General features: G+C 38.8%; 1 protein-coding gene across 1 annotated transcript; it reads right to left on the bottom strand.

Annotated features, from left to right (window-relative positions):
* Positions 1-15,515: 15,515 nt before the first annotated feature.
* cebpb (CCAAT enhancer binding protein beta) lies at positions 15,516-17,122 on the bottom strand. The gene has a single exon (XM_053504976.1). The coding sequence runs from the start codon at positions 16,868-16,870 to the stop codon at positions 16,028-16,030; it is 843 nt and encodes a 280-aa protein (XP_053360951.1). The 5' UTR covers positions 16,871-17,122; the 3' UTR covers positions 15,516-16,027.
* Positions 17,123-17,694: the final 572 nt, after the last annotated feature.

Below are 17,694 nucleotides of genomic sequence, written 5' to 3'. Positions count from 1 at the left end.
AGGCATGGGCAAACTGGGCATTTTTTCATGACACGTGGGGGGCGGCACACGAACTTTGAGAAAAAAATAATCATCTGTGCCGAATCATCTGTGTGAAGCTGAGCTGAGGAGAGGGGAGAGGAAAGGGGATGGGGGGGGCGGGGGGTATGGGGGGCTGGATGGAGTACAGTTCACCTCTCCCAAATGAAGCGGACAAGGAGGGACTGGGGATAAATTATGTCAGTGACACCTGACTTTCTTACAAATAACGCACATTCCATTAAAAATATTATAAACACAGACCAATAATTTGCACTTTTCCCCGTTATTTAATTGTGTGAAACGGCTAATAAAAATATGTAATAAAAATGATTATGATGTGGAGGTGAATTGGTTTAGTCTTGACTTCTGGTCGTGAGTGACAGCGTTGGGGGAAATCTGTTGGTTGTCGAATCGTCGATTACAAAGTAAACACAGCGATGGAGAGAAAAAGGCCAAAGCTGTCAGGTGACCAATTTAGGAAAAAAAGAAAAGAAGATGAGGAGAAATGGGCAAAAGATAAAGGTATGCAACAATGTTCTTTCTGTATGATTAAGGTGTTCATGTCATTATGTTAATTAGTGGTATATCGTTAACTCTTAGGTTTGTTAGACTTCTTGCTTATGCTGCTTGCTATGTTTACCATGCTAAAAAAATAACACAATAAAAGCCTAATATATAAACCATCACAGAAATTCTAATGATTTCTAATAAAGACCTTTATGAACCATTAAGTTTTTCTAGTGAAACTATTACAAAATTCCTTATTTCACCCACCAATAGAATTCATCATATACCAGCAGACATTGTTATACTTACCATTAAAACCAATGCAATTACCATTATTGTATTTTTGTATTATTATTGTATATTATTCTTAATAATTTAAAATATTTTTTCTTAAATAATATTTGTTTGTACAGAGTATGTTTATTTAAGTTATGAGTAGTTTATTTATTTTGTGCAAAAATTGGTTACAGAACGAAATGTAATATTACTGCAATAAAACGTGGTGTGTACAAAATGTGAAGTTTTGTCATTGTTTTTTTTTTTTTTTTTTTTTTTTGGAGGGGGGTGGCTTGGGGCGACGGGAGGGAGTCTCGCCCGGGGAGCAATTCAGTGTAGAACCGCCACTGTGTATGTATGTAAATATGTATGTATGTGTGTGTGGGTGTGTATGTATGTATGTATGTTTGTTTGTTTGTTTGTGTGTGTGTACTGTGTGTATGTATGTAAATATGTATGTGTGTGTGTATGTATGTATGTATGTATGTATGTATGTGTGTGTGTGTATGTACTGTATGTATGTTTGTCTATCTATCTATCTATCTATCTATCTATCTATCTATCTATCTATCTATCTATCTATCTATCTATCAGTATGTCTGTCCAATCCTCAGGGAATTTTGGCTATCATTTAGGCATGCTAATGAAGTCACAACAGTGATTAATAAGCTTGCATGTTTTGGATGTTTTGCCCATTTTAGGAAATGGATGAAATGAATTAAATGTATCAGGCTGCATTACTATGCTGGCAAATTAACTGGCACCTTTTGAGAAACCGTTTGTGGGAGCAACCACAATAAATCTCAGGTAAGCTATCTAAAGAAGCACAGTGCATATGGGCAGGTGAGGAATGTAGGAAGGTGTGGGTGTGTAACAAGCCCTTTCAAAGCGTCACACCCACACGCACATAGTCAACTTCCTGTCAGTTCTACCACAGTGTACCCACTGTGACTGTCTGTGTGTGCATGAAGTCACGTAAGTGTGCATGTCTATCTGTGTCATGAATACAAAAATATTCTGAGAGCTACATGCAATTGCTCAATTGTCCAATGGATCCTGTGACATTACTGCTAGGCTGGATGGGTCAAGGGCCTTTTAACTCCCAAACTGGAATAAAGAATGTGTAATCCATATGTCTTTGGGATTCGTTTTTTACCCAGTTATGTCTGTGATCTGCCAGAGGTTGACCCATGCCCTCATTCTCAATCAGATGATCATGACTCAGTTGATATGCTTCCTTAGGTGTGGCAAATAGGAAGACGCCACAAAAGACATGTCTTCTTCTTCCTTTTCTGAAGTGAATCAAAATTACGGGAGATCTTTCTCCGATTGCATCAGCCTGGCTGATATTAACTGTAGGGGGAGTAGTGATCACAACGGCATATGTGAAGGAGACATATCACAAATTCCTCAATGAGTTGTGTAGCTGTGGTATGCGTAGGGTGGATTGTAAAAGTGAGTTAAACTAATGTTTGTCCCTTTTTATTAATTACCGAAGTTGAATATAAACTGCTTCACTCTGGCTACAGAAAGATTTCACAACAACAACAACAACAACCTCAACGAATAACCTCTTAAACTCTAAGCTAGACTTGTGAAGGGAGACTGTCCTTTGGGTAGATTTAATTCTAACATGGTCAACTAAAAATAATGTAACAGAAGACATTTTCTATTTTAGTTTTAGATGAAATACAATACTTGTGCTTAATTTTGTGCAGAAATTATATGTAATTCATTCATTCATTCATTCATTCATTTATTCATTTATAATCCTTTTCACCTACTTTATACTGGTCAGAGTTTTCTTTTTTTTTTTGTTGTTGTTGTTTTTTAGCCTCTATAGGGCACCATGATACATTCACTTATTAATTAATACCAAGAGGCATTTAAGTATTCCACCAACTAGCAGTTTGTTGAAAGATGGACCTGGAGAAAACCCTTAAAGGTACAAAAACAATGTACAAAAATTCACACAGAGAATCCAACGTAACTGTAATGCGCCAACCTACCCACTGTACCACCATACCACCCTTACGTTATGTTATGATATTTATAAATATGTGAATTTTAATGGCCTTTCCTATATTTCTATATATGATGAATCCAGGCATGGGAAAAATGTGAAAGGGTGGATGAATTTGCATTTTGATGGACATGAGTCACAGACCTTGCACCACTAAGGAGGAGGAATGAGATCCTTGTTAAAAGAGAAGTAGAGCTTTTCTGCAAGGTGGATAAATAAAAAATACTCTAGGAGCACCTACGGTGTGAATTGGGTTTAAGTCTGGTAATTCAGTAATTCCATGGAAAGTAATACAAATTAATTAATCTAATATGACATTACAAGTGTGAGAAGTGACAGACCAGGAGGTCATACGTTAAAATGCTTATTTATATTAATAGGACTTTTTTTTCTTTTTCTTAAATGTATCATGTTCCATGTTTCCGTATAAACAGACAATATGATTTGGAATAAAACAATCAAAGCAGCTCAATGATCTTGTTTTAAATGCTTGTACAATGTAAAAGGAGAAACTTTAATAAATATTGCTGTGCCACATAGTTCACTTCCTTAGCAGACTCAGCAACCAAAAGGAAGCTAAACTAGTAGGCTGATCTCTGGTAATCATGGAATTTTTTCTAACAGTAAATGCAGAATACACAGATGAGCAGGTTCACGTTTTCTAAAAGGAATTAATACTGAAAGTACTTCAGCTATATGCTTTTAGTTTTAAATTCCTAAATTCCAACTTGTTTATATTTCCTCTTTGGGTCCAGACACCTGGATTTGCCAGTGTAAAACTATATGGAAAATGTTTGTGGTCACCTGATCAACACACTCATATGTGGGTCCTCCCCAATCTGGACCCACAATGGTAGAAGTGCACAGATGAAAAAGATGTCATTATATATTATAGAATCATAATTTGTCCTCAATGGCACTAGGTGGGCCAAAAATGTTCCAGCATGTACATACTGTGCACAAACAAGGTCTGTTAAGACATGGTTTGCCATTGTTGATATGTAAAAAAGTGGGCTGCACAGAGCCCTGACCTCAAACCTACTAAATACCTTTGGAATTTCACATCAGACCCCAACATCAGCACCTAAAATCACTAATGCTCTTGTCCCTGAATAAGCAAAAACATACGTGCAAATCACATGGAAAGCATTCCCAGAAGAATGGACATTATTATAACAGCAAACAGAGGACTCTAGCATGTGATATTCAAAAAGCATGTCAAAAAACATGACAGACAAACATCCATACATTTTGGGGTATAAATCTATTTGGGGTATAAACCATATTTAAATATCTGAGTTCTCTGTTTCCAAGCAAGCATGCCATTGTTAACCCATTTACACCAAATCTAATTAGCTGCATAAAAAGCTGGTTGCTGTATTGCAGCATAACATGTTGATAATTTGCTCTACTTTATTGCAAGTCCTGGGTGCAATTAAACCCACATTTTTGCATCAAAATTTGCATTGGCTAACAACAAGCATGAAATGAACAGGCGTAAATGAGTTGGAGCAGAAATATTGAGATGCATTAAAGTCATACAGAAATTAAGACTTAGCAGATGAGTAGAATACTAATAAAAGACTACTGTAAGATGGTTTAATGGTTTCAGGTTCCACTTTAGTAAGAATAACGGGCAAACCCCTCTTGTTCTCTATATTGCTTATCCTGTAAAGGGTTGCAGCAGGATGGGGTGCCAGTCCCTTAGAGAGCAAACAAGCACACACATGCTCACTCACTGTACCTTGTTTGGACTGTGGGAAGGAACTGAAGGGACGAAGCCCACCAAGCACGGCAAGAACATACAAAGGCTGGACTTGAAGCCTAGAGCATGACGGAGCAAGGCCACAGTGCTAGGACCAAACTCTGGCATTCTTTAATTTTCTTATATTTTTAGCATTTACATACTTGGGGAGTATAAATCCTTCCCTGATTATTGTTCAAGGATATCTCATAAACTTTATTGGATAAAAACATAAATGTCCAGGCATTACATTGATCAACTACCAGATTTTTTTTTTTACATGATTTGCAATAAACCATGCGAGATTGTAATTATAAAGCTCAATGGATTTGGAAACCACAGATGATTTCCCATCATGGTGAGAATGACATGACAACAGACAGGATTCTAAAGTGTAGGAATTGGGATTGTCCAAATATGTGTTAAACAGTGTTGTGCACCTACATAACAAGATGTACAGTGAATAGTGAGAATAGTGGAGCGAATGAGGGAAACCACCTCAGTCCTGAAAGTTGCAGGGGTGCCACAGAATTTGTAAGTCCTGAAATGCCTAGTTAAAAACCTGTCTGTATGACAGTGTATTTTATTCAAAATACTACATTATATGTCACTTACTACATCATGCATCTGTTTTAGTTGGGAGATCTTGGCACGCAGGAGCATATACACAATAATATTTTATAAGTCTCTACGGCTCGGTCAAAAATAGAATCAACTGACAAAAAAATGTAGAGCTCTTTCATATTGCACATCTAACAAAGCTCTGTATCCAGCTTTCCTTACAGCTTCATTGCCTTCTGAAAAAAATTATAACGTTAAATCTAAGCTTGTCACCAGGCCACATTTAAAATATATATATATATATATATATTTATACTGTTCGGAAAATCAGTGTATTGTGCTTTAATAGATACTAATTGCAGGAGATTATGATTTTAAAAGTCAGATTTATCTAAACCAAAGCATTGCACCTGTTGAATCTAACTGGTTATGACTCATTTGATCAGGTTTGTGTTGCAATGCAAAGCCCTCTCTTTCTTTCTGTTTATTTCGACCTCCCATTTGCATTATCTACACAGGAAGGAAGACATCCAATATCACATTGTGGGCAGACGGTTGAGATTCCACCACGTGAGTTTTTAAGATGCGTGTTTTTTTTTTTCTTGCTTTTTTTTTTCATACCCACATGCATTCTTACACACAAAGCCAATATCAGCCTGATCTGATTGTGAAAGTGGCCTATTTTGAGCGACCTGAACTGTTTTCCAATCTCATAATGCGAGAGGCGATGACATCAGACACAACCTTTGCAAAGGCATGTGTGCCCCTACCTAATGGAACACTTTGAAGTGCCACCAATGTGCCCCAGCTAACAGAGACGTCTTTCTAAAGTGTTTTTTCAGCTTAAAGCTGATTTGAGAGTTTTGTAAGTGTTAAGAATTACTTCCTTGGTTGCTTTCTGCCAAAATCATAGTTCCTGGAACTATGAGAGAGTACAGGTGTAGGTGTTCATTGTTTGAGACAGCTGTCTTACGAATGATTCACAGTCCTTGCCACAAGGCTTATGTGATTGTTCACATACTGTTTACAGTTCATGACGGATTATGGTGAAATATGAATCACTTAATCTCCCATCACAGTTGTCAAATACATCCTCCTGTCTGAACTACATCTTAACAATGGACGTCACATACCCAATTTGCCCTAAGCCTGGTAATTATTTAAAAATCACTCGCTACTGTGGGTTGATTCTAGCTACTGATACATGCTGTATGTCAGCCGTGGACAACTGTCAATTGCAGAGCAAATGCATAAAAACGTTATCCTTGGTGACGACACAATCTACTCAATTAACTATCAAGCATGCTTCCTACTTAACTGGAGTGAAAGTCTGGAGCCATGGCACCCATTGGCGATAAGAATAAAGACCCCTTATCTAAAGACATGAAACACTTTGTCAATGTTCCTCGGGGTTGCATCTCTGCTCTGCAGTGTTGTAAGAACAGGAAAGCATACTGTTGCTCAACCTTGGGCCTTATGATGTGAATCTTGCGGCCTCACGAAACGTCAAGCGGACGCTGGTTGCTACGTGGCCACTACGGCCAGAATAAGAGAAGTACAATGTGTGTTGAAATCTGGGCCTGCATGAGGGAGGGTCAGAGCTCCTCCTCTTACGGACAGTGTAGACGCCTGAGTTCCCGACAATGGCACCACCAAAAACCGGACTTCCGCTTGTTGCGGTTGTTCTTAAAATCATCTGAACAAGCTTGCTCGAAGGTCCATGGATCCCTTAGTAGCACCACATAGGCCGAAAGTTAGAAAGAAACAGGGAAGAGAATTGCTAGAGCTCACTTTCTAGGCAGCGCTTCCGTAACACATTGCACCGTTAGATTCTGACTTCTGACCTTACTGAATTTTCTTATAGAGACCATAAATTTTAAGGCTCTCTGTAGCGATGTATAATGTAGCTACACATTTATTAAAGATTGCACCAAGAGGTGAAATGAAGTAGATTTTCCAGCAAATCAGTGATAAAAACCATGAAATTAACCTGTCTGTAATGGATAAATCTCTCTTGTTGTATGTTATCATGATAAATTGCTGAAATATTCTTTATTTTATTCTCCTGAGGGCATTTTGAACCCTGACCAAGACTTCTTGTGTGTTTTGACTTGTAGAACGCCAAGATTCTGACTTGCACAACACTCCATCCACTCTATGATGCCTTCTGTGCGTGTTTGTATATGTGTATGAACATCACTAAAATCCTACAATTGATGGTACACAGAGCATGGAAATATGAGGTACACTGCTCCTGGGTTTGCTCCTTCTTAGCTCTGATAATGCTTCTTTTTCAAATTAGGAGTCAGTTGGTAAAATATCTGTTTAATGATCTCCATTTTGCACGACATCACAGCTTCATATTTGGCAACACTTCTTGCTGTTATCTCTTTATTGCATGACTAAGGCTGCTTGAGCATTTTCAGCAACTAAACCTTGCAATGTTATTGTGATACATGTTTAAGGCAAACGTGTTTGCACTATATTTGAATAATCATCCAAACAATGTGAATTGGAGTTGCGACAAAACAATTTTAATGGCAAAATCACCCCCCCAAAAAAATTCTGTTGAGGTTTGAAAGGTAGGCCTACATCAGATGCCAATTATACTCTTTTAAAGTATAATTGGGGGGCCAGGGGTAGCTCAGTGGTTAAGGCATTGGACTATGGTTCGGAAGATCCTAGATTTAAACCTCACAGCCGCCAAGTTGCCGCTGTTGGGCCCTTGAGCAGGCCCTTAATCCTCAACTGCTCAGATGTATAATGAGATAAAAATGTAAGTCACTCTAAATAAGAGCGTCTGCCAAATGCCTATATGTTGCCTATATGCCAACATGCATTTTAATAATGATCTGTATTAAAAAAAATTATAAGACTCTCAAACTAAAAAACAACTGGCATCTAATAATACATGGGGGGGTGCTATATAGTTTTATTGTTGCGTATTTGTTTTATTTGTTCAGTCATAAAGGTGTATTTACATTTTACATTGTTATTCAAAACAACACCACTGAGTCTTCTCCTGTAATGTCTAACAAAGTTTCATGTAGAAAATTTCAAGATGTAGGGTATGCTTAAAATGTTATTTCTGAGAACATTCCTGCTTCATATTACCTAAGCCCTTTCACTATGGCCCTAACTGAATGCTTTGCTTAACTTCTTATCTATCTATCCACCTCTTTTGAATTCTTCCTTTACTTGTTGTGATGAATGACAAAAGTTAAGCTTCTAAAGGCAGTGAGCATTTTTATTTATATGGAATATTTACAAAGACTGCATTTTCTTTGTTTATCAATACTTTTGCACATTCTCTTGCAGGGTGCTAATAATTTTTAGTTGCCTGGTGAGCACTTGTGCCCTGTGATGGGTTGGCATCCAATCTAGGGTGCATCCTGCCTTGTGTCCCAAGTGCCCTAGAATAGGCTCCAGGTCACTCTAACTACAGGAAAAGCGCTATACAGAATAAATTAGTGAATTTTATGTAGAAATAGAACTGTCAGTTTCTATTTTTTCCATTTTATTATTGCCATTTTTTCTTTTGTATCTAAGGGAAATGTAAAAAGAACACTGTATGGTAAATATGAATCATTGCTGCAAACGTCAGGGGACATGCTTCAAAAAGCTGACTGTGCCTGTCATGAGTTCTGTAATAATTTAGGATTTCACCGGGACTTGGCATTGCAAGTTTGACTGCGTAAGATAATGAATACCAGCTTTATATCTCAAATTTATATTTTATTTGAAACAGGCTCACTTTTCCTTTTTTGTGTTTGCAATTTAAAAAAGATATTTACTTATGTTGACACAGAGGGGAGACTGAAATGAACACTTTTTCTTACATGTCATTTTATTAATGTACAGTATACTTGCTCAGAATGTGGGAAGAAATATTTTTTATTATATGAAAGATATTTATTATATTATATAATAAAATTAACAAATTGTATTGACAATAAAACTGTTTGACAAAGCATTTTAAAAGATTGTCTTGTGCATCAAAACGATATACATACTGCCAGTCAAAAGTTTGGAAACACCTTCTAATTCCATGGTCTTTTCTGGTTTTTATTTCATTATACATTGCAAAATCGGCAATAATCACCTCTGAATAGTTGATATTAATATGTGTCTGCTACTCATGCTCTGTTAAGCCTTCCTAATGGCTCTAATCTGTTAATTTGTGATTTTTGAGGCTGGTAAATCTAAGTGAACTTCTCTGCAGCAGGAGTAAATTTTGATTTGGCTTTCGTGGGATGGTCTTCATGAGAGCCAGTGTTATTATGTTGTTTGATGGGTCTTGGTGAATGCACTTGACAACACCGTTCTTGTAAGCACTGTTCCGGAGAAGCTGACCTTGATGTCTTAAAATGACAACTGACTGTTGTTGTTGGTACTTAATATAGCCTACTATATATACTGTGTGTATATATCATTAGCAATATATCAATATTAATATGTACTGTATAGCAATAAACTTAGTATCCAAATATTTTTCTTTTTTTTTTGCTGAAGTGTGTATATACTGTATTATATCAAAGCACAAAAATAAAAAAGCATCTATTTAGTGTGAAATCTGATTAAGTGTCCAAGAATACAAACCTAACCAGTCTGATTCTGCTGGCAGGAAATGAATCATATGAAGAACATGAAAGTTCATTCATTCGTTCTTTGTCCCTCCCACTTACCCTATGAAGGGTCACACAGGGCCTGGATCATAACTTGGAAACACCAATCAGCATAGAACACATTTTCGGAATGTGGGGAAAAACTGGAGTACCTGGAGGGAACCCAAAAGCACATAAAAACATTTATTAACAGTGACGTGGTTCAAGTAGTTAAAACATTTAGATTAAATACTTAATAAGGCAGTAAATAAGGCAGCATTTTTATACAGTGCACAGCCAATATTAACACTTTGTTTAGCTTGTTTCTTTCTAAAGATTTTGTTATAGCTTTTCTATTGAGGGGGAAAGGGAAATAAACATGTCTCACAATAGTGAAAGAACTCAAAAACATAAAAAATGTCTTAAAATAGAGAAGCGAGTGTAACCACCCACCAAAAAACAGTTAGAAAGAAAAAAAAAATAGCTTTGGCGGAACTGGTTTACAATGTGCTGCTCATAAAACGCTTGAATTTAACCCAGATGAATCCCTCCTATATCAACCACGCCATTCCTAGAGATATCACTTCCTGGAATAGCGCTCACACAAGGCAGGAAAATGTGTTTGTCCTGAAAAAATGTAAAAATAATTAAATAAATAAACACATAAGCGTGTAAGTGTACAGAGTTGGAGCGCTCGTCTCAGCGCGTGGGCTGCAGCAGCGCTTGGTTTGTTTTGCAGGACGAATTGCGCAAGAGCCGTTTACAAACGCGACACTGCCGGTAAACTCCGGTCGGGAACAAAAGTGGGCGTGGCCTTCCCTCCAGGACAGCGCGCTCATGGTAGGAAAGCTCATGTGGGAAAACCCAGCGCGCGCGATCCAGAGCCACGGACACGAGCATGACTCCGAGGGGCGGGGCTTAATCTACCGCTTCCGGTGATTGACCCATCCTGTGCCAGAGGGTCGGAAAGTCCAAAATGTCGCGTGCTTCGTGTACCCGTGTGTTCACAGGATACAAAGGTCTTATTCAGGCTTGTAGTGCACGTATCAGCGTTTTTCCACGGCGGAAGAGAAGTTAGAAACATAATTAAAGGTGAAAAAAAGTTCTGCTTAGTTCTGCCTGAACGACTCGCTGATTCAGAAGACAAGTTTCCCAGCTTCCCATTTTTTAAAAAGTGAAAATGGAGTTACTGCAGGGCAGCTCTGGGATATATTTAATAATAAAAAAAGAGCTTTATTTAATTAAAAAGGGGGTTAGTTCATTCATTTACCATACTGCTTATCTTGTGTAGGGCACGAGGTGGAGTACACCTATGCACACACTCACATACCCTATTATACACTCTATAGGCAAATTGGAAATGCCTACAGTGCATGACTGTAGAGGCAAACCAGATTGTGATGAAACCCACAAAGCAAGGGAAAAAAACACGCGAACAAACCCCAACTCTAGAGGTGTGAGGCACTTACTTACCGTCTATACCATCTTATCAGGATCACGGCAGGGCTGGAGCCTATCCAAGGACATTTAGGGCACAAGGCAGGGTACACCCTGGATGGAGTGTCAGTCCAGCGCACATGGATACACACACACACACTACGAGCAATTTACAAATGCCAATATTGGCATGGGAAACCAGAACATCCTAAGAAAACCCACCAAGCACAGGGAAAAAATTAAAACTTCATGCACACAGACCCATGGTGGGAATCGAACCCAGACCCTGGAGGTGCTAGGCAACAGTGCTAACCACTAAGCCACCATACCACCAGGTGTGAGACCACAGCGTTGACACAGTGAGGCCACCAGGTGTGAGGCAACATTGTTATTATCATGGTTGATCACATTCAGTCAGCCTGTACTACTTAAAAGAAGATCTGGCACTTAGGTGTAAGTATTTGTGTATCAGATCTGATTATAGATCGGATGTTAATTACACAAAAATGCATTATACAAGTGTCTACAGAAAATATCAAAAGGAGGAGCTTTATTTAATGTTCAACTGGATTTACTACTTTCTTTCAGTACACTAAAAGTTCTGCGGGTTTTTGAAAAGTTAATGTGAAGAGGTGGAAATTCACTTTCTCTAAGCTTATCTTATCACTAAGATCATATCATGGATGCTTTGGGTATGATAGGCCCCCCTGTATGTTCAGGCTCATAACCTTCGAAACAGATATCTCAAACAATATCTTAAATCTGATACAATACTGATACAGCATTTTATTTAGCTTAATGCTGATACTCAGTGTTACATTAATATTGTATTTTCCAAAAGGTTTTAATTTTTTTCTGAAGGCTAAGCAAGCAAGCCAACTAGGACAAATCATAACATTTTATAAGAGCCTGATGTTCATGATACCAATCAAGCAGTCTAGGCCACTATCATTCTCACTCCTGATACCCGATATCAAATTGGTACATACCTAGGAGTACTTTTGAGATTAGATTAGACTAGATAAAAAAACAAACAAGCAGTTATGAAAAATGTGAATGTCTTACAGAACCACAAATGCCAAAATCCCTGTTAAAATGAAAGCTTCTGAGCATATTTGTGTCTTGTTCTTAAGACATATTGCTTTTGTTACTTCACATTTAAAAAAATAATATTTAACAAAAATAAATGCACATAAAATTAATCACATTGTTTGGTTTGGTTTGGTTTATAACTACATTTTGCATGTGAGAAAAAAATCTACAGCACAAAATATAGTATGTTTTTTAACATACCTTTTGTGATTTCAACAACAAGCTGTGATAAAAATAATTTATATTTAGGCTAATGTCTCTTAATGCCGTTAGGAAACTTTTTTTTTTTTTTTTTAAAGAAAAAGCATATTGGTGTATAAATTGAATCCTAAATAATATAGTTTGTTGAAAAGTGTCAACATTTATTGCTTGAAAAGCTGTAACAAGTAATTCTTTGACTATTGTTTTTCTGGTCTAAAATCTAATTTTTGCATCAGCATAGTAGCTGTACTCAAGTAGTGCTTGTGATGGTTGGGAAACAGAAAAAAGCCACTTTGAAGGAGAAGGAAGTGGACATTGAGCAACACACAGCTACCCTGCCTTTCCCCTCCAGAATGAGAAGTGTTGTGAAATGTCTCTCATGCAAAAACAATGACAGATCACCAGGCCCATTAGTTTTTTTCAACCAAACTTTTGTTAAATAAAAATGAATAACATATAGCATTTTTTCTTATTGTCTGACATCAGTGAAATAATATACATAAGCCTAGCTGGTATGGAAATGTAATCCTGAACGTTATCTAATCATCAGCAACCACTGTATCTATCTTCTTGGTGGATCCCAAGCTTATCACACGAATACTGAAAATAAGAGTCGCAATACACCATGGATAGGATGTGACCATGGGCACCATACACAAATACTCACACCTAAGTGCAATTTACATTTACAAAGTCGTTAATCCTCCTACTGGTTTTTGGGAGGTGGAAGAAAACCAAAACAAACATACTTTGACACGCTGAGAACGTGCGAAACTCCACACAGAAATTACACAGCGTCCAGGATCAAACCTGGGACTAAGGAGTTGTGCATTATTGTGCTGCCTCTTGAAGTTCATCAGATTAAAAAAAAACAAGAACAACAAATTGATTCTTAAAAACCAGCTCAATAAACCTAGAAGAATTTATACTATTTCTGCATTTCTTTTTGTAGCATAATGTTAGATTCCATTGATTTAGGAACTTAAAACCCTTTTTAAACACATTAAGGCCTGACATCTTGTGTGTAAATTTAGTTTCATGATAAAATATCCATTATCAATTATATATAAACTTATATCATTAATATTCTGTGTAATGTTAACTATGTTTAGAAGTGTGTGATGATTTTCCTTCCTTGCTCCAGGCATAAGTAGAATGTATCAATAAAATAATGGTAAGTAATATAAGATAAGAATGCAGTTTACATTCCGTTTTACTCCATAAATTCCATTTTATAAAACTACTATAAGTGTCACAGATACCTGTAATTCACCTTGTCTCTCTCTCTCTCTCCCACCCTGTATTGTCATGGTGATGACCTCTGATAAAGCGGTGGGGATGGGGGTTCTCTTCTTCAACTGCACCTACCACTGAGCACCTGTCTGTCTGGTTCCTCTTCACTCACTCTTACACCAATCAGCCATAACATTAAAACCATTAACATTAAAACCAACTGGGTTTTGGGTGCCCCTGGGGAGGTTCTGGTCTCATGGGGCGTGGTGTCTGGCACTAGCACATTGGCAGCAGACCCTTGGGGCCTCCATGGATAGGACTTGTTGGCCTGGTGCATGAGTGCTAAATCGGATTGGGAATTGGGGACTTTGGAGGCCTCCAGGCGCTTCGCTTACTGGGCCTTGTGTGCTTCAGGCTGTGGTGCACTGTGGTGTTCTGGAGTTTTTTTTATTGCGCCAGCATTCACTTTTTTCACCAATTTGTGCTTCATTGACTTTTCTACGGGATTGCACCAGACAGGCTGGTCTTTGGTCTCTGTGGGCAAGAGTGTGCTTTGGCTGTCCATGATCTTGTCCTGTTTGCTGGTGTATAGTTTGTGATCACTGTTATTCATTTCACCTGTCAGTGGTCACCATGTTATGGCTGATCGATGTGCACAGCCGCTCCGAGAAGATAAACTACACGCCACTAGCAACCCCATAAAATAAGCAGGTTTAGCCACATCGCCATTCAAAAAAAAAAACAAAAAAAACCACACAATACACAATATTGTCTCAGGGCCAATTTCCCATGTAAACTATCTTTTTGTGCTGTGATGCAACACTTTTAAAATTTGATCAGGCTGCTATTATATCAGTTCCTTAGAAAACCTCAGTGCAGGTTAGTTTATTAGATACTGTGGATAGAAATATGTTGCCATCATTACACTTGCAAGTTTATTAAGGCCCAGAGCAATGTGGTTAATTATAGCCTAGGACTTTTTTTTTATTAAGAGCATAATGCTCTTGTATGCTAGAACTGTTTTTATGTCAGTAATATGACGAAAGCTTAATTTGGACCATAAAGTATTATGAGTTTTATATTCCTGGACTGAGATATGGTAAATGCCCAAATGTAAACATCTTAAATCTTTGACACCTCGTAAAAAATATATTATGAAAAACCATATTATGACCATTAAGACAATTTTTTCTCTCGTGTATCCTAAGGTGTGTGTATGTGTGTGTGTGTGTGTGTGTGAGAGAGAGAGAGAGAGAGAGAGAGAAAGAATTTAGAGAAGAACCAGCTACACTTTGGTCATATTGGGGCGTTACTGATCTAGCCTTGACCCTGAGAGACTCCAAGAGAGCACTGAACTCAGTAGACTATTGACAATGCCTGTGTGTTTTAGATAATTCTGCTTTACTGCTAGCTAACATGGACAAAGGACAAACCAGTATTCCTCTAAATTCCTCTTATATGTTTTGAATGAAAATGTTAATTTTCCTAACAGATATTGCCAGATATCATTAACATATATTTGCATTATCTCTGGCTACAGGGATTTCACATCACACTAAAGTGTAATGGTGTAATGGATCTTGCAGTGCTTAAAATCCGTCAACTATTTACACATTATGTGGTGCAAGTTATAAATATGGAATACTTTCTTGCAAAATATTTTTATACTATCTATCTATCATTCTAAAATAGTGATTGATATTGTTTTTTTTTTTCATATAACTAAAATGTCAAAAGATGTCAAGTCTCTCCAGATAAAAGGTGAGTGTGTCTAAAGCCAGTGCCATCAGACGAAAATACAGTCAGACAACCAAGCTCAAAAAGAAATAAAAATCATTTAATTCAATAAAATATGATATAACAATACAAGAAATCTACCATTATTCTGTTTTAGCAGACTACTTCATTGCATGGCCAATACTGTTACAATGCGTTGCATCATACCTCTGCAGTACAACTCTTCCCTCGACAGCCACTGCCCCAGATTATGGGGGAAAAGGTATTTAAATAACAGAGTATTATTAAAACAGTCGACATTTCACCCGTACAAAAATACTGTACAGAACAAAGTACATGAGCGTGCGTCCACAACACCACCAGAGTGACAGTCATTGAGCATGGGAGAAAGAGTTGCGCAATCCAGGCGCCAGTCTCCTTTACACGCTCTTTTGCTCTTGTAAACATTTTTAAAAGCATTGTTCGATATTTTCACAAGTCATTTTGTAAAAACAAAACAAAACATATCAAACAAAAAAAAAAGGACATAAAAACGTACTCTTTGGAATTGATGTTTTACAGTCTTGCGTACGCAGGTAGTTAAAGTAAGCGTTAGCACTGGCCGGTGGCGGAGAGCAGGTTGCGCAGGGTGGCCAGCTCCCGGGACAGCTGCTCTACACGTTTCTGCAGCCGATCGTTTTCAGCCGCCAGCTCCAGCACTTTGTGCTGCGTCTCCATATTGCGCATTTTCGCTTTGTCCCTGCTCTTGCGCACGGCCTGGTTGTTGCGCTCCCGCCGCAGCCGGTATTCCTCGCTGTCCTTGTCCAGGCGCTTCTTGCCTTTGCCTGTAGACGGGATTTTACCGCCGGGTTGAGGCGATCGGGCTTTGCTGGGCGGAGCGGGCGTGCCAGGCGGGCTGGAGCACGACGAGGACGCGTTGGAGATGTTCCCGAGGCTCCCACTGGGCGCCGTCTGGTACGGCAGGTAGGAGCGCATGTCGTAGCCCCCCGATCCGTCCATGCGTGGATCTTCGTTCACGTCGCCTCGCCACTGGGTTTTCCCGTATGCGCCCAGAAAGTCCGGGCTGAATACGGTGTCAAGGCGCGTCTCCTGAAGCTCGGAGTAGCCGAGCTGGCTCCGGTTGGCTTCGCGCTCGGTCAGCGGCGCGTAGCTCTTGTAATCGGGCGCCTCCGCGGCGGCTCGCTTGCTCTTGGCGTCCCCGCTGATGGAGAAGTCTGCAGTGAAGATCTCCTCGGCGTGGAGAGCCGGCTGCTGGTAGTGGAGAGCGGAGTCTAAGTAGATGCTGAAGTCGATCGCCTTCTCGTGCTCGGAGATGCCGAGTTTCGTCATCGAGCCGTCAGTGGAGGGTTTGTACACGCCGCCGTGGACGGGACCCAGACTGTGGCCGCTGTGGAATGCAAGGCAGTCCCTTTCGTAAAAACCGACCACTTCCATGGATCTTAACACCCGCCGGATTGCGGCAGGACGATGAAGCAGGGACTGATTGCCCTGACAAAAGTTTACACCCCCGAACTGGCAAAAACAACAACAACACAACAAACAGCAACAAGCACTACGGATGTCTTGGTAAAAAAAAAAAAAAAAATCTTCCTGAAACACCGATTATGAAAGTTGACAAATCTGTCTGATTTGATCTTGCTAGTCACCAAGTGCTCGCATGTGAACGCGCTGTCAAAGTCCCACGTCGGAGGCGGATATATATACGCTCAGGAAGTGGGTGTGTCCCTTCACCGTCGGAAGAAAAAGAAAAAAAAAACGCTCTTAGTGAAAACCGGACTAAACCTGCTAGTCTGTGTTAACCGAGATGGGATGTCATTTTCCCCTTACTACAAAGTACACTAAACAAACATATCAACGGTATATCAGCTTGATTCGACCCCCAGGAGCCTAAAATAGCCCACTGTGTAATCAAGACCTGGAAAGTTGAAGCTGTTTTGAAACAAACACAATATGGTTCGAATCAGAAAATCTGATCAGCCCCTTTGGCAGATATAACATCTACACATTTCGTGCTGTTAAACAAAACAAAATCGAACAGTAACATAACACCACATTCATAGATAAGGTTAAAATCTGCACTGTAAAACTGATTTGCTGCTTTTGTCTGTTATTCTTTACATATCACAGATGATATGTAGGTAGGCTATATAGTGCTAGACTGTACACTTAATGGTATGATGGACCTTTCTTTCCATGAAGCATTGAAAAAATTAGATACTTATGCAAGAACAATAGGGATCTATTCTGTCAGTCATCAT

This window comes from Clarias gariepinus, chromosome 9 (genome assembly GCF_024256425.1).
Source record: "Clarias gariepinus isolate MV-2021 ecotype Netherlands chromosome 9, CGAR_prim_01v2, whole genome shotgun sequence".
Taxonomy (NCBI): domain Eukaryota; kingdom Metazoa; phylum Chordata; class Actinopteri; order Siluriformes; family Clariidae; genus Clarias; species Clarias gariepinus.
Note: the sequence above shows the minus strand (reverse complement) of the source record. Positions and strands in the feature narration are given on the sequence as shown.